Here is a 21,988-nt window from a genome sequence, read left to right on the forward strand (position 1 = left end):
GACCCCAAATAATTCGTGCTAGTATTGTGACTTGAATTGCTACCATCAGATTGCCATTAAAATTAGAAGGCAAGTTGGGAGGTGTGGGTCATTAGTCAACACAGTGGTCTATAAACATTCATTGACATTTGAGATGATGACTGAGACGTGAACTTTTATATTATATTTTTTTATGTTATTAGCTTTTGTAATTGAAAGAACTAAAGAATCATAAGAAAATAATAAATATTAAAATAAAGAAATTAACAAAAAGACAATAATGACTTCGGTTGGTATAGTGGCAAAACAATGGTGGTGGTGGGAGAGAAATGAAAAAAGAAAGAAAGAAAGAAAACAGATTAATTGACTTCAAAGACAAGGTAAAATCATTTAAAATGAAACCCAAAAAGGAATTGGCCAGGACCCCCTCTCTCTATCTACCTGTCTCTCCCTCTAGCTACCTTGCTATATGGATATTTTTTTTCTTTTCTTAATTATCCAAACATTACTGAGTTTACTTTGGCATAATGGGAAAATGTTGAAGCTTTTGTGTGATCTTGTCTTTCGTTTGGAAACTTGCTAGATTCCTGTTGTCGTTTCTCGTTTGTAGACGAATATATTAAAATTGTTTGTTTATATAATTGAGAGTTGAGTTGAGGAGGACTTGGACTGCAGGCAGCTATGGGGGCTAGCTCGTTGCATCTCTTTTTGGCTTTCTTTTGTGTACTAATTCACTTGATTTCTTCGTTTACTGATCCCAACGATGGTAAGGGCTTAAGAACCAATTCTGCTGTTGAATTTTCTTGTCTTTTGATGGAATGTTGGGTGTAGATTAAGTGAAAAATCTGTTAACGTAAGTTGGAATGCATCTTATGTGTTTTTGGTGGATTTGGAGTTTGAACATAGTTTTTAGCTTAATTTCTTTACACATAACTTTTGTTTTAATCTGTTAAAAGAAAGTGTTTCAATTTTCTTAGTTGCATGTAAGATTGAATATTTGAAAAAGAAATAATGTATGATGGAAGTATGATCTGTTAAGAAGAGTGATAAGCACATGAAGCAATGCATATATTTCTGTTTTCTTAAGCTCTGTTCTTTGATATGAAAAAAAATGTTAATTTCCATTTTACCTTTTAAAAAAGTCCATCTATTTGTTATTAATAATAGTTTGGTGTTATGAAGTTGTTGTGCTATTTTTGTTAAATTTGAGAGTGGATACATTCTGTGGAATATGTATATACGTTTGACAAAATCAATAAGGGTCCTTTTGTACAGACATTTGTTAGACAGTTTAGATAGACATTTTTGCTAATTCAAATTGTGCCATTCCAGTCGCAGTTCTCCATTCATTGAAGGAAGCTTGGGAACATTTACCTCCAAGCTGGGGAGAATCTGAAGATCCTTGTGGAGTACCATGGGAAGGAGTGAGCTGTAAAGAGTCAAGGGTGACTTCATTGTGAGTGTTATTTCTAGTTCCCTTAGGTTATGAATTTTGGTGGGGAAAGGAAAAAGTTTAGAAAATGTTGGCAAAAAAAAAGTGTTGAAAATAATAAAAAAAAAATCAACTTTTCTTGTTTGGTATGAAAATTTTGTTGAATCAATTATTCTTTTCATACAATTTTTCATTCCATACTAATATTAGAAATTGATTTCTTTTATTTTTTTTAATTTATTTTCCACACTTTTTTTTTTCAAAGAATAAAATTTATACAACATTGATCAATAACTTCATTATATGTCTTCTTTACTATGATCTGCTCATATTTGCAGGGGATTGTCAACCATGGGACTAAAAGGGAGACTTGAAGGTGATATTGGAGGCCTTACTGAATTAAGAACCTTGTAAGTTCATCCTTATTCTTATTATATGTTTTAGTGTTCACTCTTACTATTGACCAATCTTAATCACTATGAAAGTTATGCTCATTGAGGTTTTGTTGTCATTGCAGGGACTTGTCGTTTAACCCAGGGCTTACAGGTCCCCTCTCTCCTCGATTAGGCGACTTGAAAAACTTAAATATTTTGTAAGAACAATTGACCAAGCAATATGTATTCAAGTACCCACCAACTGAAATTTATTCATTGTTCTTAAGGGTTTGTTTTGTTTGAATATATCAGAATCCTAGCAGGCTGCAGGTTCAATGGTAAAATTCCAGATGAAATAGGCAACCTCAAGGAGCTATCCTTCTTGTAAGAAACACCATGATGAATATTTTCAAATAATTTATTCATTAATGTTTTTGGTTTGATTCCTTGACTTTTTCATTGGAAATTTGTTCTTGACAGAGCTCTGAATTCAAATAACTTCACTGGTAGTATACCTGCTTCTTTGGGTAAGCTCTCAAATGTTTATTGGCTGGACTTGGCAGACAATCAGTTAACTGGACCTCTTCCTGTTTCAACCTCTACCACCCCAGGATTGGACCAACTTCTTAAGGCTAAACACTTGTGAGTTATAAAATAGACCCCTATCGCATCTAAGGCATCAAAGATATGATACTTTTACATTTCTATTTTTATTGTGTGACTTACTGCCTAAACTTTATCTAAATGCCAGCCATTTCAACAAGAACAAGCTTTCCGGTCCCATTCCAGAAAGAATTTTTAACTCTGAGATGGTACTGATACACGTGTAAGTAAATTAACATATATATATAACTTGGTCATCTTTATTTGATGTTTGTTTTTACTTATCTAACATCCCCTACTTGATCATTGGCAGATTGTTTGATGGGAACCAATTTACTGGAGCTATCCCATCAACAATAGGACATGTTACCACTCTTGAGGTTCTGTAAGTAACGCCCCTCTTGACTTTATCTATGTTTCTTCTCCATTTATGTTTCAAAATATTACTAGTTTGTAACTTGTTGACACTGCAAAGTTGATGAATCTAAAAGTGTCTTTTCTAATTTGTCTACAGCCGGCTTGATAGAAATGAACTATCCGGGGAAGTCCCATCAAATCTCAACAACCTTACAAATATCAATGAATTGTGAGTACTACAAAATCATCATAGTGTATATGAAGTTTTGTTTAGAAACTGATACAAATAATGACTGGTGCTTAATTATTTTGTACTTGTATGTTTCGTGACAGAAATTTAGCTTTCAACAATCTGAAAGGCTCTTTTCCAGACTTAACTGGAATGGTTACCCTAAATTATTTGTAAGCCAATAGCCATGAGTTATCATTTCAAGTTTTATGTTGTTATAATCTATTATTTTGTAATTTCCTTCTGAGATCTTTTACTTGTTTTCTGCAGGGACCTTAGTAACAACACATTTGAGGCAACAGAACCTCCAGTATGGTTCTCATCATTGCCAGCCCTCACAACTATGTAAGTTATTCAGAGGTTACACAGATTTTTCATTGCATCATTCATTAAAAATTCCTATAATTATAAATTCTGAAACTTTTTCTTGGTCTCCAGGATTATTGAAAACGGACCACTGCAAGGGCGAATTCCAGCCAAGCTATTTAGCTCTTCACAGTTGCAGCAAGTGTAAGTACATATATGAGGACTGAAGACTCGACGCATTTTAATAAATTTATGGAAATATTTTCACTCACACTTTTGCTCAACTCTTTGCAGGAAACTGAAAAATAATAAATTCAATGACACATTGAACATGGGTGACAGCATTAGCTCACAACTGCAGCTTGTTGACTTGGAAAACAATGATATTCAATCCGTAACAGTTGGATTTTACAAGGAAACATTAATGTGAGATCATTTATTGCCATTCATCTTTGGTTTTTGGATGATATTAACCAGCTCTTATGATAATCATTCCTAAATATAAATTTTATGTTTATAGACTTCTAGGAAATCCAGTGTGTGAGACTAGTGGTATTGCAAATTCTAATTACTGTCGGCTTCAGCAGCAACCTTCAAAGCCATATTCAACGAGCTTAGCCACTTGTGGAACTAAATCTTGCTCTATGGATAAAAAGCTCAATCCTCAGAGTTGTGAATGTCAATTTCCTTACGAGGGGACATTATATTTTAGAGGACCTTCCTTCAGGCAATTGACTGATGACAATAAGTTCCATGAACTCGAAATGAGCCTTTGGACAAAACTTGGCCTTAATCCTGGTTCAGTGTCTCTTCAAAATCCCTTCTTCAATGTTGATGACTATCTTCAAATTCAGCTGGATCTCTTTCCATCCACTGGGGAGTTTTTTAATAGATCTGAGATTCAGAGAATTGGGTTTCAGTTGAGTAACCAAACTTACAAGCCACCACATGAATTTGGACCATATTATTTCATTGCAGCTCCCTATACCTTTCAAGGTAATTGAGATTACATATTTTGGAGGAATTTAAGATTTTTGTTTGTATATTAGTTTGACTTACAAGAACAAAAACATTAACTTATTTCAGGTTCACATAAAGGAAATTCAATAAGCATCGGAGCAATTGCTGGGATAGCAGCTGGTTGTGCAGTTTTGGTGCTTGGCCTTGTAGCCGTAGCAGTATATGCCATTCGACAGAAAAAACGCGCTGAGAAGGCCATTGGATTAAGTAGACCTTTTGGTAATAAAAATATCCTATGTAGCCATTGTTTGTCTTTGTAATTTGAACATACATAACTAATCTCACTATGTTCCAGCTTCCTGGGCACCAAGTGGGAAAGATAGTGGAGGTGCACCACAACTCAAGGGAGCAAGATGGTTTTCGTATGATGAACTTAAGAAGTGCACTGGTAATTTTACTTCAAGTAATGAGATTGGATCTGGCGGCTATGGCAAGGTAAAAGTTCAAGATTCATGCCTTTTATCAACACGTTTGATCTTTTCTTCAAGTTTCTGCTCTTCAACTTCTTTTGTTTCTCTTAACAGGTTTATAGGGGACAACTTCCTGATGGACAAATAGTGGCTATCAAAAGAGCTCAGCAGGGATCAATGCAAGGTGGACTTGAATTCAAGACTGAAATCGAGCTGCTTTCTCGAGTTCATCACAAAAATCTTGTTGGCCTTCTTGGTTTCTGTTTTGAACAAGGAGAACAAATGTTGGTCTACGAGCATATGCCAAATGGAACGTTAAGGGAAAGTTTGTCAGGTAAGTTTTCTATCTTTCAACTTTGAAATGATCAATTAAAATTTTAGAGTAAATTGAATAATCTGAAATCCAAATACATTCTTTTAAGGAGGCATTTGGTTGGGAGGAATGAAAATATAGGAATAGGAATGGGAATGGGAATAGGAATAGGAATGGAATGGAATAAAATTTAAAATGCATAGAAAAAATTGATAAAAAAATAATTATTTTTTTTTTTCTTGTTACATTGGAATGGTCATTCCTTCCTTTTTAAAATGGAATAGTCATTCCACCAAAATGGTGGAAAGAGCATTCCATTGGAATGTCATTCCAATACTTTAAAATGCAACCAAACAAAGGAATGGAATGAAAATTGTTTCCTTTCCATTCCATTCCATTTCATTACCTCCAACCAAACGCCATATAAGAGGAATGAATAAAGAAAATATATTCACTAACTTCTAGCTATTTAAACTAGTCATATCACAGATTTACATTCTACAGTTACGACAAATATTGTTGAACTCATCACAATGCATTCTGTGTCATGTGAACTGTAGGTAAATCTGGTATTCATCTCGATTGGAAGAGGAGACTTCGCATAGCTCTTGGCTCAGCAAGAGGACTTGCTTACCTACATGAGCTAGCAAATCCTCCAATAATTCACAGGGATGTCAAAACAACCAATATTCTACTAGATGAAACTTTAGGAGCAAAGGTTGCAGATTTTGGCTTGTCTAAGCTGGTCTCAGACAGTGGAAAAGGACATGTTTCAACTCAAGTCAAAGGCACTCTGGTGAGTATTAAGCTACATTACAAGGATAATTAATATTAATTTTACATTATGAGGAAAATAAAGAAGAATAAAAAGATGAAGAAAAAACTCATTTGGGCCTACTTTTGCTTGGTATTATTGTGTCTCTGAAAGGAGGAACAATGCTAAGAGTGGTTAGTTTTCATTTCTAATCCATGTTCAAGTAAAAGGATGTGACCCAAGTTATTTTTCTTTTTCCTTTTTTCATTATAGCAATCATTCTTTTGTCTACATAATTAAAAGTCAAAGTTAGGCATTTTAGCAATTCTAAAGAACCGTTAGAAAATGTCCAGAAGGCATGGCTCAATCAACACGAAATAGAAAGTAATTTTATCGTGCTGATTTTATTTTGTTCTGTTCTTGCAGGGTTATCTTGATCCTGAGTACTACATGACTCAACAATTGACAGAGAAAAGCGATGTGTACAGTTTTGGAGTTGTTATGCTCGAGCTCATTACTGCGAAGCAACCAATCGAGAAAGGAAAGTATATTGTACGCGAAGTACGAACGTCAATGAATAGAAACGACCTGGAGAGTTACGGCTTGAAGGAGATGATGGATCCAACGATTAGAAACACTCCAATTCTAATTGGCTTTGGCAAGTTCTTGGATTTGGCCATGCAATGCGTTGAAGAGGTAGCTGCTGATCGTCCAACAATGAGTGAAGTTGTAAAGGCTATTGAAACCATTTTACAGAATGATGGAATCAATACCAATTCAACATCAGCATCCTCTTCAGCCACCGATTTTGTTGGAAACGCAAAAGGCCCTCTTAAACATCCTTATAGTAATGATGCTTTGCCTCAAAAGGATGTTAGTGATAGTGAGGCCTTTGATTATAGTGGTGGATACACACTTTCAACAAAGATTGAACCCAAGTAGCACACTATTCTGCTTGTGTTTCTTTTTCTTTTTTACTTTTTTGGCCTGGAAAAAGCTTATTGTATTGTACTGTACGGTATTATAATGTTTGATATATAGTTGATTTTAGTGGAAGGGAAAAGTTGTCCTCCGAGCTTTATAATCAAAGTCGTTAGTTTCTCGCATTATTATATTACTTTTTTAAATGGTGCTTGAATAATCAAATTGGAAGGTTAGTTGGCACGATGGGAGTCATTGGTCAACGCAGTGTAGTTAGTCTTATTTGGACAATTGAGGCGGCGGACGAAGGAAACAGTGAAAGACATGGTCCATAAAAAGTTCCTTGACATTTTTGATAATGATGACTGAGACAACATTAATTGTATTTTATATGTTGTAGTTGAGAATTGATTGATCTAATAAAGACGAGGTAAAACCATTCATAAGGAAACTCATAAGGGACCTAGCCAAATCTCTTTCTCTCTCTCTCTCTCTCTCTTGCTAGATAGATTAATTTTTATTTTTCTTCTTCTGGACAGAAAACTCGACTATACTCAAATGTTGAAGCTTCGAAGCTATTTGTGTTTCCTTGTCGTTTGATTGGAGAATTGCTAGGCTCCTGTTGTCGTTTGTCACTTTTAAACAAATATATTAATTCTTTGTTCATACAGTTAAGAGTTGAGTTGAGGACTTGGACTGCAAGTTTGCAGCTATGGGAGCTAGCTCGTTGCAGCTCTTTCTGGCTTTCTTTTGTGTACTAATTCACTTGATTTCTTCATTTACCGATCCCAACGATGGTAAGGACTTAAGAACCATTCTCCAAAGTTGAATTTTCTTGTTTTTGATGGGAAGTTTTGAGCAGAGAATGAACAGAAAATTTGGTCAACGTACTTTCGATTGTAATCTTGTATTTTTATATTGCATGTTTTCGGTGGATTTGGAGTTTAAAACATATTTTTGATCAGCTTCTTGTCAAAAAAAAAAAAAAGAGAGTTTTTTAATTTCCTTTATTGCATATGTAAAATAGAATATTTGAAAAATAAATGATGAAAGTAATGAGTGACGCAAATGAAGCAATACAGATATTTCAGTTTTTATAAACACCAAAAATCACTAGCAATGTGGGACAAAGGTTGATTTCTAGTTTTGAGCATAATAAAAAGGTCCCCCTATGTTAATAACTCTCTATAAAATACTATGTATTGGATACAGGGTTTTGTTAAATCTTCAGTGGTCACTATAGTTGTTACTAGTTTTATTACTAATGAAAATTTGGTGGCGTAGAGGGGGCTTTGCTAAATTGCTATCATTTGCATGAAGTTGATCTTTATTGTTGCTTCATTTTAACTTTTGTTAAAATTATATGGAATTTGTGTATACATTTGAGAAAAAAGATGAACTTAAATTCCAACATTGAAGGGTCCTTCCTTTCTGTACAGACATTTGCTAGATAGTTTAGACTGACCTTTTCGCTAATTCGAATTGTGCATTTTAGTTGCGGTTCTCCAATCACTGAAGGTAGCTTGGAAAAATTTACCTCGTAGCTGGTCAGAATCTCAAGATCCCTGTGGAATAAAATGGGATGGGGTGAGCTGTGAAGATTCAAGAGTAACTGGATTGTGAGTTTTGTTTTTAGTACCCTTTTTTGCTGTGATTTTTTTAGTACCCTTTTGAAATAATATATGTTAACGAGATCACTGTTCTGATCGATTAATCACTTGATTAAAGTCTTCTTTATAATGATCTGCTAAAATTTGCAGGATGTTGTCATCCATGGGACTCAAAGGGAGATTTGAAGCTGATATTGGGAGCCTTACTGAATTAAGAACCTTGTGAGTTCATTCTTATTCTCATTCAGATTATCTTATTCTTATATGTTTCAGTGTTGATTCTTACTAAACACCAAGTTTAATTTAAGATTATGCTCATTGAGATTTCAATGTTATTGCAGGGACTTATCCTCTAACCCAGAGCTTACAGGTCCTCTCTCTCCCCGGTTAGGCGATTTGAAAAGCTTGAATATTCTGTAAGAACTAATAACCAAGTAATTTTCATTTAAATTCCCACCATTTGAATATTTGTTTACGTTGTTTAATGGTATTTCTTCTGTAAATATTTTAGAATCCTACAAGGCTGCGGCTTCAATGGTCAAATTCCAGATGAATTAGGAAACCTTAAGGAGCTATCCTTCTTGTAAGAAACACCATAATGAATATACCTAAATAATTTGTGAATTATTGTTCTTGGTTTAATCTCTTGACATCTTCCTTGAAAAATTGTTCTTGACAGAGCTCTAAATTCAAATAAATTCGTTGGTAACATACCTGCCTCTTTGGGTAAGCTTACAAACGTTCATTGGTTGGACTTGGCAGACAATGAGTTGACTGGAACTCTCCCTGTTTCAACATCTACTAGGCCAGGATTGGACCAACTTCTTAAAGCTCAACACTTGTGAGTAATAATATAGTTCCCTTGTGCATTTAAGGCATTAAAGATATCTTATGCTATTACATTTCTGTTTTGATGATGTGATTTAATTTTGCATGAACTTTATCTAAATGGCAGCCATTTTAACAAGAACAAGCTTTCCGGTACCATTCCAGAAGGACTTTTTAGCTCTAAGATGGTACTGATACACGTGTAAGTTTGTTACCATTCATATCTTGGTCATTGTTAGTTGATGTTTGTTTTTACTTATCTAACTTCATCTGATTGTTCGTCGACAGATTGTTTGATGGAAACCAATTTACTGGACCTATACCCTCAACAATAGGACAGGTTACCACGCTTGAGGTTCTGTAAGTAACATCTCTCTTGACTTACCTTCTTTCATACTTTTACTTGTTTCTAACTTATTGACACAGCCAAATTGATAAAAGTATCTTCTCTAATTTGTCTACAGCCGGCTTGATAGAAATGATCTATCAGGGGAAGTGCCATCAAATATATCCAACCTTATAAATATCAATGAATTGTGAGTGCAACAAAATTATCAAAGAGTATAGGATGTGTTGGTTATGAACAGATACAAATATTTGACTAGTGCTTAATTATTTGGTACCTTGTATGTTTTTCGACAGGCATTTGGCGTTTAACAAATTGAACGGCTCTTTTCCAGACTTAACCAAAATGGTTAAACTAAACTATTTGTAAGCCAATAGTCATATCCAGTTTTATGTTCGTACAATCTATTACATTGTAATTTCAATCTATTAAAGATCTTTTACTTGTTTTCTGCAGGGACCTGAGTAACAACACATTTGATGCAACAGAATCCCCAGGTTGGTTCTCATCATTATCAGCCATCACAACTATGTAAGTTATTTGTATAGGTTACTCAGATTGTTCATCCATCCTTTATTCAAAAGTCCTTTAATTGTAAATTCATGTACTTTATCTTGAACTGCAGCATCATTGAAAACGGACCGCTACAAGGGCAAATTCCAGAGGAGCTTTTCAGCTCTCCACAGTTGCAGCAAGTGTAAGTACAGATATGAGGACTTAAAGCTTGATGACATTTAGAGATATTTGTTGAAATAGTTTAACTCACACTTATGCTCAACTTTTGGCAGGAAACTGAAAAATAATAGATTCAATGGCACATTGAACATGGGCTACAGCATCAGCGCACAAGTGAATCTTGTTGACTTGGAAAACAATGATATTCAATTAGTGACAGTTGGATTATACAATCAAACATTATTGTAAGATAATTTATTGTCATTCATTTTTCTTTTCAAATGAAACTAATCAGCTCTTACAATCATAATTTCTAAATATATGTTTTTTTATAGACTCCAAGGGAATCCAGTGTGTCAGACTTCTAGTAGTGCAGATTACTGCAAGTTTCAGCAGCAAACAACAGAGAGCTATTCTACAAGCTTAGTTACTTGTGGAACTAAATCCTGCCCTATGAATAAAGATCTCAATCCTCAGAGTTGTCAATGTCAATATCCTTATGAAGGAAAATTAGTTTTTAGAGGACCTTCCTTCAGGCAATTGTCTGATGACAATAAGTTCCATGACCTAGAGAGGAGCCTTTGGACAAAACTTGGCCTTAATCCTGGTGCAGTGTCCCTTCGAAACCCCTTTTTCGATGTTGATGATTATCTTCAGATTCGGCTGGGACTCTTTCCATCTACAGGGGAGCGTTTTAATATATCTGAGATTCAGAGATTTGGGTTTCAATTGAGTAACCAAACTTACAAGCCACCAGAAGAATTTGGACCATATTTTTTCATTGCTGATCCTTATCCCTTTGAAGGTAATTGAGGTTAAATATTAAGTAGGAATAATTATTTTGTTGTTATATTAGTTGAACTAACAACAAAGAAACACATTATGTATTTCAGAAGATAAAGGAAATTCAATAAGCACCGGAGCAATTGCTGGGATAGCATCTGCCTGTGCAGTTTTGGTTCTAGGCCTTGTAGCCCTAGGAGTATATGCTGTTCAACAGAAAAAACGCGCCAAAAAGGCCATTGGATTAAGTAGACCTTTTGGTAATAAAATAAATAAATAAATAAATTGTATATAGCCATTGTTCATCTTTATCATCTAAAACTTCACTTTAGTTTACATAGACATGGCTTGAAACTACTTAGCATACATAACTAATTCTTCACTTTGTTCCAGCTTCTTGGGCACCAAGTGGGCAAGATAGTGGAGGTGCACCACAACTCAAGGGAGCGCGATGGTTTTCGTATGATGAACTTAAGAAGTGCACCAGTAATTTTACCTCAAGTAATGAGCTTGGATCTGGCGGCTATGGCAAGGTAAAAGTTCAAGCTTCGTGGCTTTGATCAACACGTTTGATTTTCCTCAAGTTGCTGCCTTTCATTTTTTTATTTTTGTTGTTTCTCTCAACAGGTTTACAGGGGACAGCTTCCTGATGGACAAGTAGTGGCTATCAAACGAGCACAGCAGGGATCAATGCAGGGTGGACTTGAATTCAAGACTGAAATTGAGCTGCTCTCTCGAGTTCATCACAAAAATCTTGTCGGTCTTCTTGGCTTCTGTTTTGAGCAAGGAGAGCAAATGTTGGTCTATGAGTATATGCCAAATGGAACGTTAAGGGAAAGCTTGTCAGGTAAATTTTCTATCTTCCAACTTTGAATAGCCCAATTAAAAGTTGAGACAAGTTCTTAATATACAAGTAATTTGAATAACATTAAATATGGTTTCATTCTTTTAGTTGTGTTAGAAATTGCCATATATTGCTATTAACAACATATTATGGAACATGAAAGAAGAAATTTCATTTTTATATAAATTCATTGCATTTCTTATCCGAGAAAAGAAAAAGGCATATCACATACTTACAATCTACACTTCCTTTAACACAAACATTGTTGAACTGATCACAATGCATTCTGTGTCATGTGAACTGTAGGTAAATCTGGTATTCATCTCGATTGGAAGAGGAGACTTCGCATAGCTCTTGGCTCAGCAAGAGGACTTGCTTACCTACATGAGCTAGCAAATCCTCCAATAATTCACAGGGATGTCAAAACAACCAATATTCTACTCGATGAAACTTTAGGAGCAAAGGTTGCAGATTTTGGCTTGTCTAAGCTGGTCTCAGACACTGGAAAAGGACATGTTTCAACTCAAGTCAAAGGCACTCTGGTGAGTATTAAGCTACATTACTTAGTAAAATATCAAACTTAATTATGGTACTTTCAAATGAGCTAGAACGCTGAGAACATGAGCTGTACTCATTAAGTGGTCGAGGAACTTGTTGTCTGCGCATCATGAAGCAAATATATGAGTGGAATTAATATTAATTTTATATTGTGATAAAAATATAGAAGAAAATGATAATTATAAGTAGGTTTGTTTATTCTTTCTAAAGATCTGATCCAATGGCATGATCAACACCAAATAAGAAAGTATTATGCTAATTTTCTTTTTCGTCGATTTGCAGGGATATCTTGATCCGGAGTACTACATGACTCAACAATTAACGGAGAAGAGTGATGTGTATAGTTTTGGTGTTGTTATGCTCGAGCTTATAACTTCAAAGCAACCAATCGAGAAGGGAAAGTATATTGTTCGCGAAGTACGAATGTCATTGAATAGAAACGATGTGGAGAGTTACGGCATGAAGGAAATGATTGATCCATCCATTAGAAACACTCCAATTCTTATTGGCTTTGGCAAATTCTTGGATTTGGCCATGCAATGCGTTGAAGAGACAGCTGCTGATCGTCCGTCAATGAGTGAAGTTGTTAAGGCTATTGAAACCATTTTACAGAATGATGGTATCAATACCAACTCAACATCAACGTCTTCTTCCGCCACTGATTTTGTTGGAAACGCCAAAGGCCCTCTTAGACATCCTTATAGTAATGATGCTTTGCCTAAAAAGGATGTTAGTGATAGTGACCACTTTGATTATAGTGGTGGATACGTACTCTCAACAAAGATTGAACCCAAGTAGCACGACATTCTGCTTGGGTTTCTCTTCTCTTTTTTCTCATTTGATTTTTTATTTTTATTTTTTGGCTGGAAAAAGTTTACTGTACCGTACGGTATTGTAATGTTTGATATATATACATGTAGCAAAAGAAAAAAGTTGACACAGAGAAGTTTATAATCATGTCATTATTTTTTTAGCATTAGTTATGTAATTAGTTTTTGGAAAATTCACACAATCCACTTAAGTCTTTTTTTTTTGTAAATAATTAATGACCGATAGAGACGGTAAAATTGTCGTGAGAATATTATTTAATTATGAGTGTAAGCCCAAGTTCTTGTCTAACCTATCTTTTTCATATTTAGATTGATTTTATCTTGATTTAAGCTTGAATATAAAAAGAACAAAATCAAAGATTCAACACCAGAATTTTACAAGCTTCATCTGCACTGAGAACACATCTCAGCCGACTAGTGCTTGGGTTCCCCGAACCAGGGTAAATTCATCCACTAATTCTCAAAGGTTCATATTACAATTTCCAATTCTCTCTAAAGGAATCAAATACAACCTTAACAACAATTAGTAATGAATTACCAACAACAATCAAGAACACTGATTGTTAATGCACAATCCCTTGTGCTGCAACTGAGCTCTTCTTCATCATGTCTTCAACCTGAAATCCCTTCAGATCTGATGATGAAGATGACACTGAACTCCCTTCAGTTTGAACTCAGCAATTCCAGATTCAGATCATTCCGCCATTGATGAACATCCTTAAGCTCCAAGATTTGACCTGCCATGAAACGTACAGAAGAAACAAGACGAAAGAAACGTAATCCCAAATCTCCGATCAAAAGTACGTCAACAAAATATCTAGAAATCGTATTTATACCCAGCTAAACCAAGAAACCCGAAATCGACAGCTGTTACGATCTGAACAATTAAAACCTAAAATATCTTTGCTGATGTGAACTAACACTTACAGTACGAACCCCAGACAAAACACTACGAGACCCAGACGCAACTGGAATGCTACAGGACATAATTTGTCACTATAGAAAATAATAGTTCTCATAATCTCCCCCTTGACAAATTATGGTCAATGACAACAATACCAGTGCGAAACAAAGCAAACATCAAAATATAACGGAGTCTAAACAAACAGAAAAGCAAACACTTTAAACAACCAAATAGCAAATGCAAGTATTTCTCCCCTTTCATTGAGCATAATCCATGTCAATAATATTGTCCTAAACCAAATTCTCCCCCTAAGAAAATAAGAAGTTTATCAAAGAGCTCCCCCTTAATGGCGACAGAAAATGCAACATAGACTCCTCATTGCAAAGAAATTCCAAAGTATCTATTGTTGGAAATTATTTTACCAGGATCTAGATTTACTAACAAGTATGTTGGATTAACAACCTAATATGAATTCTAAAACAATGAAAATAAACACATATAAAGTTAGAAAACCTTACAGTGGGTGCAGCGGAATAATATGACTCCTTCCGTTCAAATCTCTAGCCCTTGATTCCTTTCTGTAGCAGAGCATCACCAAGATCTGAACCTGGATCTTCTTTTCTCCTTCTTTGATGCAGAATTTCCATAGTCTTCCATACTATGATTGAGATACCACTTGATGTGTGTGGGCACTACTCATTCACTCAAAGTTTCGAAATTATAAAGAAGAAAAGAGAGAGAGAAGGTGGCGTGTGAGGCTTTTTCTGAGAGAAACAAAGTGATCAAAGATGTGTGTCTTAGTTTCCTCAAGCCAACACTTTCTATTTATAGAAAACCCTCTAGGTTTAGGTTAGAATTGCATGACATTAAAATAATGGAAACTACAAATGGAATTTCCTATGCAAGGGCCGGCCATACAAAGGGTATTGGGCCTCACTTTGCAACTTTCCCATTTTGTTATTTTCCATTCCCATTTTCTCAAAAATGCCAATTTTCCAATTTAACCTTTTAAATGCCAATTCTAATTATTTAATAACTTGGAAATAATTATCAAATAATATTGCCATTTAATATATTTATTAATTTAGACATATAAAATATCTTAATTAATAAATAAACCTAAAATCTCTTTTCTTTACAATTTCACCCTTGCTTAGTGAAAATTCATAAAGTAGACATAGTCTAACTTTTAGAATTTTAATTGATTAATTAAAATCAATTAACTGAGTCTTACAAGCAGTATGGCCTCAACTAGTATGGGGACCATGGGTCTATATAACCGAGCTTCCAATAAGTCGAACCGAATTTACCAAGTAAATTCCCTAACTTATTAATTCCTCATTGAATCCACACTTAGAACTTGGAATTGCACTCTCAGTCATATAGAAACGCTCTATATGTTCCACGATATAGACACGTCATTAGTTATCCATTGTTATAACCCTAATGTGATCAATGATCCTCTATATAGATGATTTACACTGTACAGGGATTAAATTACCGTAACACCCTACAATGTATTTTATCCTTAAAACACTTAACCCTGTATAAATGATATTTCACCTAAGTGAAATGAGATCTCCACCATTTATCTTCGTTTGGTTAAGCTCGAAGGAAATCATCCTTTACTTCTATTTGCCAAATAGAAGCTATAGATTCCATATTTATGTTAGCGCTCCCCCACTCAATTGTATTACCGTGTTCCCAAAATGTACGTATTACCCTGATACAAAACTGGGCTTAACTAACAAATCAAAGAACACGAATAATACTCTTGAAATTGAGCCTAACCATATCAGGATTTCGATCATGTGATCTAGGATCAACTTATGATATTGAATTGAATAGATATTTACGGTAAGTTTCAAAATCTAATTCAAAGTTCAATATCGGTCCATTCCAATGTATACTCCATACATCCGATACTGGTAAACTTGCCAATGTCCTGGAAAGGGCATAACACTTTTCCAAGGTGTAAGAATACCTATCGCTGATTATACCATGTCAGTCTAAATCCAGTGTTCTGACAAATCAGGGAATCTACTTTTGAACATATAATAAAGATTATATTCCACTGTGCTGACAACACTATAATCTTTAACCAACTCATATGTTCTGAATTTAAAAAGAATTCATACATTATATACACATATAATCATGAAATAAATCATGTGAACCATGCAACATAAAATGTTATTTCTGATCTTTATTAATAAGTAAATCTGATTATATGAAATGAGTTTTATTTAGGGCATAAAACCCAACAAACTCCCACTTGCACTAATATAAAACAAAAAGTGCATTTCAAATAATCATTAACACCTTGATATACCAATCAAGTGTAATAGTAGTAAACTCCTCGTAATGGGATCTGACAGGTTGAATTAAACACAACCTCTTCTCCACCATTACTCTTCCTTAATCACAAAATCTTTGATAATGTGAAATTCCTCTCTATATGTCTACTCTTTTGGGATACTGGATTCTATACTTTTGGGCAACTACTCTTTCGTTATTCAGGAAGTAACCCTAGTAGTTAAGGCAAGTTGGAACACTGCCACAAAAGTATAGAACTTTCCTTAGACTGAATAAGTATCTTTTCTGCAACTTTTAACATTCAGTCTCTCTCTGGTAGACCAAGAGATTTCAGATAGGTTTTTATACTTCTCCAAAATCGCTACTCCACCCCCAAAGTAATCACCATCTCATCAGCAGACTTTCTAGCACAAAGGCAAGTCTCGAAATCTGATGTGGTGTAGTCTAAGAGTTTTAAACAAACTCCCTTATTGACTAACATATAGTTCCTCTTCTTAATCTTAAGATTTACTTGATTGTTTTCCAATGTTCCTCTCCTGGATTAATCTGATACCTACTCATTACTCTCACTCAACAGCAGGTGTCTGGTCTAAGGCATACTAAAGCATATCAGAGACCTCTCACTGTTGATTTAAGAAATTCTTTCATGGCTTTATCTTCTTTGGAATAGTTGAGACTCTTCCTTAGATAAATAAAATCTATATCTAAGAAGTTGTGAAGCTTCTATAGATTTCCATTGGAAAGAAAATGCATCAGCATCTCATGCTTGCATTAGAGTAAGTAATTACCAGGTATACCACAAGCCATAGGTTTAGATAAACTCAAACCTATAATACTAGGAATAGGAAGTTTTGTTAAGTCCATTGAATAGACTTATTAACGAAAATTTCCTTTCATGTCCTTGTAATAGAAAACTTTAGGTTACTCCATGTGAATGGATCAAACCATAGTTCTCTTGGCTTTCATCTTAGTTTCTTATCTTGACAATCCATTACTTGTTTAAACTCACAATGGATTTTAATCACTAGTGTCTTCCAAGTTATAAGAAGGTGAGTTCCTAGAAACTCTCCCACTACAACAAGGTACCGTGAACTATGTCTAAGAAAACTAAATGGTATAGACCTCTTCAGTTGTGTTAAGACAACAGAGGCAGTGGGATCATCTTGTAACGAATAAGATGATAGAACACTTATGGAATCAAGAAAAAAACATCTCCTTTATTTGCTACTTTATTTTCACACTTAGTCATTTTCTTAGAAAAAGTGGTATTTGTTTAAACAAACACTTTCTTATCTAATGACTACGGGATGCTCCACCCGTAATCACTTAGAATAGCTAACAAACATGCAAACCAGGGTTAGTAGTTCTAGCTTTTCTTAAGATTTCGATTAGGTCATCCATGAATCTAGTAATGATTTACATTAAGTATACAACCATTGCATCATTCTGAAATTTTATTACCATAGAAGGATTTAGGCAACGACTAGTAACTAATCATCAATATGCAACTCGAATTTCTGGGGAGGTAAGTTTGGATATAATTCAAAATCAAATTAATGATCTTTGAACTGCATATCTACTAACTTTTTCTCCACCCCTATCAGTTCGCAAGATCTTTAACCACTTACCATTGCTAGAAATTCATGAAATATTTTCAAACATTTCAAATTTCTTTTGCATAAGGTAAAATCTAGAGTGATTGTTTTAAGAATACAACAAATACTCATATCCACCCCTGAATGTACATCCATCTGCGAATGAGATGAAATTACTTTCGGTGGATATAGGCATATTAACTCTTTGCAGAGAATGATCTTGTCAAAACCACTATGAACAAGATACAAATGCCATAGATTTATAAAATATGTGGTTGTATCTTTTGATGACTTAAATTTAGTTACATCAAAGAGTTCTTAGAATAGTGCAAGTGGATTCTGGTCACAGAATACTAAACTCATACAGTTTGAATCCATTGATAGAAAATGGTTATTAAACACTTTTGAAAGTGTAACTGTATAATTAGTCATTCTTTCTTGGACCACCACTACTAATCTAATTCTATGATTTGCCTATACAAGTAGGAGATATCTAAGATTGAGGATTTATATCATTTAGGGATAGAATTCTGGGAATATAATCATATGCGTCATCTAATTTCTTAAGAGAAAATAAGACTTTATATGATTTATAGACCATTCATCCAATGATATGTCATTAAGCTAATTCGAAATGAATAAGCTAAGAGGAATTAGGATAATTTCGTTTTAAATAAGAATCCAACGATGCTCCGATTAGCGAGAGTCAAAGTAATCTTATTTATACAATCTTCTTGTTTCATATTGTAAAACACTAGTCTAAGGTGTCATCAATTGATGAACAGTTAGATGTTGCATATACAATATTTATCTTTCGAGATCTAACACTATTATGTTAGTCTAATGGTGAAAATCCATTAGGGATTTATCTCATTAGAAAAAACAAATCAAGTTAGACCAACAATGAAGATTCGAAATTAAACTACAATTTAATAACAGAAAATAACATGGTTCAATACAAATTCATACACAATTCAGAAATTATGAAGCACATAGCAAATAGGAATGACAAGTGAAAATACTAAAACATACAATCCTAAATAATTTCCAAGGTTTTCAACAAACTGATATCAGTGTCCCGTTTAGGCGAGAGTCAAAGCTACCATTCATTGAATAGAGTTGTCAGCTCATCTAAAATGTCAAACATTCTAGCAACCTTTTATTCGATCAAGATGTGAATCCGCATTGTCCCGTTTAGGCGAGAGTCAAGGCTATTCTATCTTATGAGCTTCCACCATTGTTTCATATTCTTGCAAGTCTTATACAGTCGCCACCATTAGGGTGGTCATAAACTATATAAAAAAACTTACAAGATTACTTATCTTTCGAGATTAAACGGTGCTAACTTGCTAATGAACGTTCCTCCATTAGGGAGGATTACTCACTAAAACAATAGCTATGTAAAACCAACAACGGAGATCAAATATCCTTATAACAAAAAGCTCATTATTTAATGAAGGGTTGTATTTTCTTCTAATATTTATTTTAATCCATTTATTTTAAATATATTTATTTAATTAAAATTTCCAATTTAGAATGAAAAATTCCAAATATAAATTTTAATTTAATATTTATAAATTATACTTAGATAGATAAATAACTTGAATTATTTCCATCTCAGTAATAATTTCCATAAATATTTAGAAAATTATTCAATTTAAGTTGTTTCAAAATTAATTTAAATTAATTTACAACTCAAATTTAATTTTCTATAAATATATATTGCATTTCGAAAATGCTTTAAAATAAAATAAAATAAATCCTGGAAAATTACTCTAATTTTATGTTGGCCCAAAATTACTTAATAAAAATTAATTTTCAACAAAAATATAATTTTCCTATTTAATTAAATATCTAAGAAAAATTTCAAATATTTAAGTATCATGATTAAAAAATCAACTTAAATATTAATTTTCTATTTAATTAAATACACTAGAAAAATACTTCAAGCAAAACAGATAATAACTATCTAGACTTTTCATAGACTAATTAATTCAATTTCTAATTATTATATATTTTAGTTCATTTATTTTAATTAACCATCAAATGAAAAAGTCACTGATTTAAGTTGGTCCAAAATTAAATAAATAATTTTCAACTTTAATCTATTATTCAAATAAAATTCGAAATTTCTACATTAAAGAAATGTAATTTCGAAATTTTGGGAAATGATTAATAAAATAAAATAAAATATATTCTGAAAATTATTCAAACTTAAGTTATTCTGAAATAAGATTCTAAACTTAAAATAATTTTCAACTTTAATTAAATAACATGAAAATAACAATATCAAAGTATCATGATGAAAATCAACTTAGATATTGAAATTTTAAATTTAATTAAATGTATTAAATTCAAGAAATAAATAATTAAGTAAAGAGGAAACTTAATTATTAATTCTAGTTTAGTACTAGGAAAATATACTAAACTTAGATTGTACCAAAATTAATTATGAGACAATTAATTTCACAATCAATGATATTTTCCTATTTAATATTAGAAATAATAACTAGTACTAGAAATAACTATCTAGAATATATCATTGACTAAGTGTTTTTCTAAAATTAACTTTAAAATATTACATGAAAAATAAATTTCATATATTTTAAAAGTTAATTATGTTGCTAATTCAATTTTAATTAGGTTAGACTAATATAATTAACCTAATACAATTATTTAAATAAGGCAAATGGGCCTTCACAATTGGGGTAGTTCATGTGAGGGGGAGCTGGGTTCAGTATGTCGTACCCACTTCTATGGCCCCCAACTCTCACACAAGGCCCAAAAGAGAGGAATTTAACCTTAAAATAAACAATTGTTATTCATTGAATAAGCCCAAATCTAATTGGGCCTAAATAAATTTCCTTATGTCAAAATTTATTTTAGCAACCTAGTCCATTTACTTAGTAAAAACTTAAATGGGCTCCCTATATGTATCTAAGCCCAAAAGCAAACATATAGGCTCACACAGGTCAAATGATTTGGATGGCCCCTATCATGTTACTAGGTTTACACAGATGAAAGAAGTACAAAATTTACCTGTTACAAATTATTTATAAGATCTATCGTCAATTGGACTATGATTAAAATCAGATCATTGGATCATGATCTGTCAACAAGTTAATCATAGCAATTTAGATCAGATAAATAATAGGTTTGTTAAAAAATTTTGAATAAACAATACAAATAAACAAACATTGTCCATGTAACAGATGTGAATCAAGATATTAATATAATACATTGTCCATGTAACAGATGTGAATCAAGATATTAATATAATTAAATTATTATTCTTGTAACGCCCCAAAATTTTGCCTTGTTTTACAAAATACTAACTTTGATGCACAAATTGAAAAGACTCAAAACTGTTTAGAAATACACAGCGGGTTTTACTTTAAATATGTAAAGACGAATGATCATTCATATTAAAATAAAATAAGTAGTTGAATGCACTTTTAAAATAAATTCACAACATCCCGCTGAGCTCAGAATACTCTACTATATATAAAAAAAAAAACCAAAAAAAAAAAACCAAGGCTCCACCGACGTTCTAGACCGTCTGCTCGTCCATAGCCCCTCGCAGTATACATACCAGAACTGACCCAGCTCATCAAACTTACATTCAATGTTCCCTGTCTATTCCCTGTAGGGGAAAGTAAGGGGGGTGAGCTAAAAGCCCAGTAAGGAAATGCCTAGCATGCAATACCATACAATAACATATATCATTATAATATACTAATTAAGTTTTAACAATATCATATACCTTAGTTTATAATCCTTACTAAGTAATTGCACCCATGAGACCTTTATCATATATGTCCACGCTAATTATTCATAACATACATAAGTTGAACTCATAACTCCAATATCATACTCATAGCGCATAATCATATCAATACTATAAAATATGTCATTATCACAACATTGGCATATCATAGCCATTACTTACATAACCTGGGCTTAGCCTGGCCCTACAATATCCTGGGCCTAATCTGCCCATA

The 21,988-nt window shown here is 33.3% G+C and overlaps 2 protein-coding genes across 3 annotated transcripts; both read left to right on the top strand.

Moving 5' to 3' along the window:
• The first annotated feature begins 248 nt into the window (after positions 1-248).
• LOC115716665 (leucine-rich repeat receptor protein kinase HPCA1) lies at positions 249-6,861 on the top strand. Of its 2 annotated transcripts, none has more exons than XM_061115505.1 (19): positions 249-359; positions 1,312-1,435; positions 1,750-1,821; positions 1,929-2,003; positions 2,098-2,169; positions 2,266-2,427; positions 2,537-2,611; positions 2,702-2,773; positions 2,903-2,974; positions 3,079-3,147; positions 3,245-3,319; positions 3,413-3,484; positions 3,575-3,706; positions 3,801-4,276; positions 4,367-4,519; positions 4,596-4,735; positions 4,825-5,044; positions 5,584-5,819; positions 6,204-6,861. In XM_061115505.1, exons 3-19 carry the CDS (start codon positions 1,763-1,765, stop codon positions 6,717-6,719), a joined length of 2,676 nt encoding a protein of 891 aa, XP_060971488.1. In that variant the 5' UTR covers positions 249-359; positions 1,312-1,435; positions 1,750-1,762; the 3' UTR covers positions 6,720-6,861. The 2 variants fall into 2 exon arrangements, with proteins under 2 accessions (XP_060971488.1, XP_030501376.1); XM_030645516.2 differs by having other exon boundaries at positions 305-745.
• A 276-nt stretch (positions 6,862-7,137) lies between these two features.
• LOC115716666 (leucine-rich repeat receptor protein kinase HPCA1) lies at positions 7,138-13,299 on the top strand. The gene is made up of 19 exons (XM_030645517.2): positions 7,138-7,495; positions 8,194-8,317; positions 8,459-8,530; positions 8,650-8,724; positions 8,820-8,891; positions 8,988-9,149; positions 9,264-9,338; positions 9,425-9,496; positions 9,601-9,672; positions 9,779-9,847; positions 9,939-10,013; positions 10,108-10,179; positions 10,271-10,402; positions 10,493-10,962; positions 11,051-11,200; positions 11,334-11,473; positions 11,568-11,787; positions 12,091-12,326; positions 12,625-13,299. Exons 1-19 carry the CDS (start codon positions 7,411-7,413, stop codon positions 13,138-13,140), a joined length of 2,889 nt encoding a protein of 962 aa, XP_030501377.1. The 5' UTR covers positions 7,138-7,410; the 3' UTR covers positions 13,141-13,299.
• The last annotated feature ends 8,689 nt before the right edge of the window (positions 13,300-21,988 follow it).

Source organism: Cannabis sativa, chromosome 5, assembly GCF_029168945.1.
Source record: "Cannabis sativa cultivar Pink pepper isolate KNU-18-1 chromosome 5, ASM2916894v1, whole genome shotgun sequence".
Lineage (NCBI taxonomy): Eukaryota > Viridiplantae > Streptophyta > Magnoliopsida > Rosales > Cannabaceae > Cannabis > Cannabis sativa.

Excerpts from the sequence above, each read along its gene's own strand:
- LOC115716665 (XM_030645516.2), top strand. The coding sequence starts at position 661 with ATGGGGGCTAGCTCGTTGCATCTCTTTTTGGCTTTCTTTTGTGTACTA. Across the intron at positions 1,436-1,749 it reads GAGTCAAGGGTGACTTCATT|GGGATTGTCAACCATGGGAC; the intron begins GTGAGTGTTATT and ends TCATATTTGCAG. Across the intron at positions 3,148-3,244 it reads ATGGTTACCCTAAATTATTT|GGACCTTAGTAACAACACAT; the intron begins GTAAGCCAATAG and ends TGTTTTCTGCAG.
- LOC115716666 (XM_030645517.2), top strand. The coding sequence starts at position 7,411 with ATGGGAGCTAGCTCGTTGCAGCTCTTTCTGGCTTTCTTTTGTGTACTA. Across the intron at positions 9,497-9,600 it reads GTTACCACGCTTGAGGTTCT|CCGGCTTGATAGAAATGATC; the intron begins GTAAGTAACATC and ends ATTTGTCTACAG. Across the intron at positions 10,014-10,107 it reads TTATCAGCCATCACAACTAT|CATCATTGAAAACGGACCGC; the intron begins GTAAGTTATTTG and ends CTTGAACTGCAG.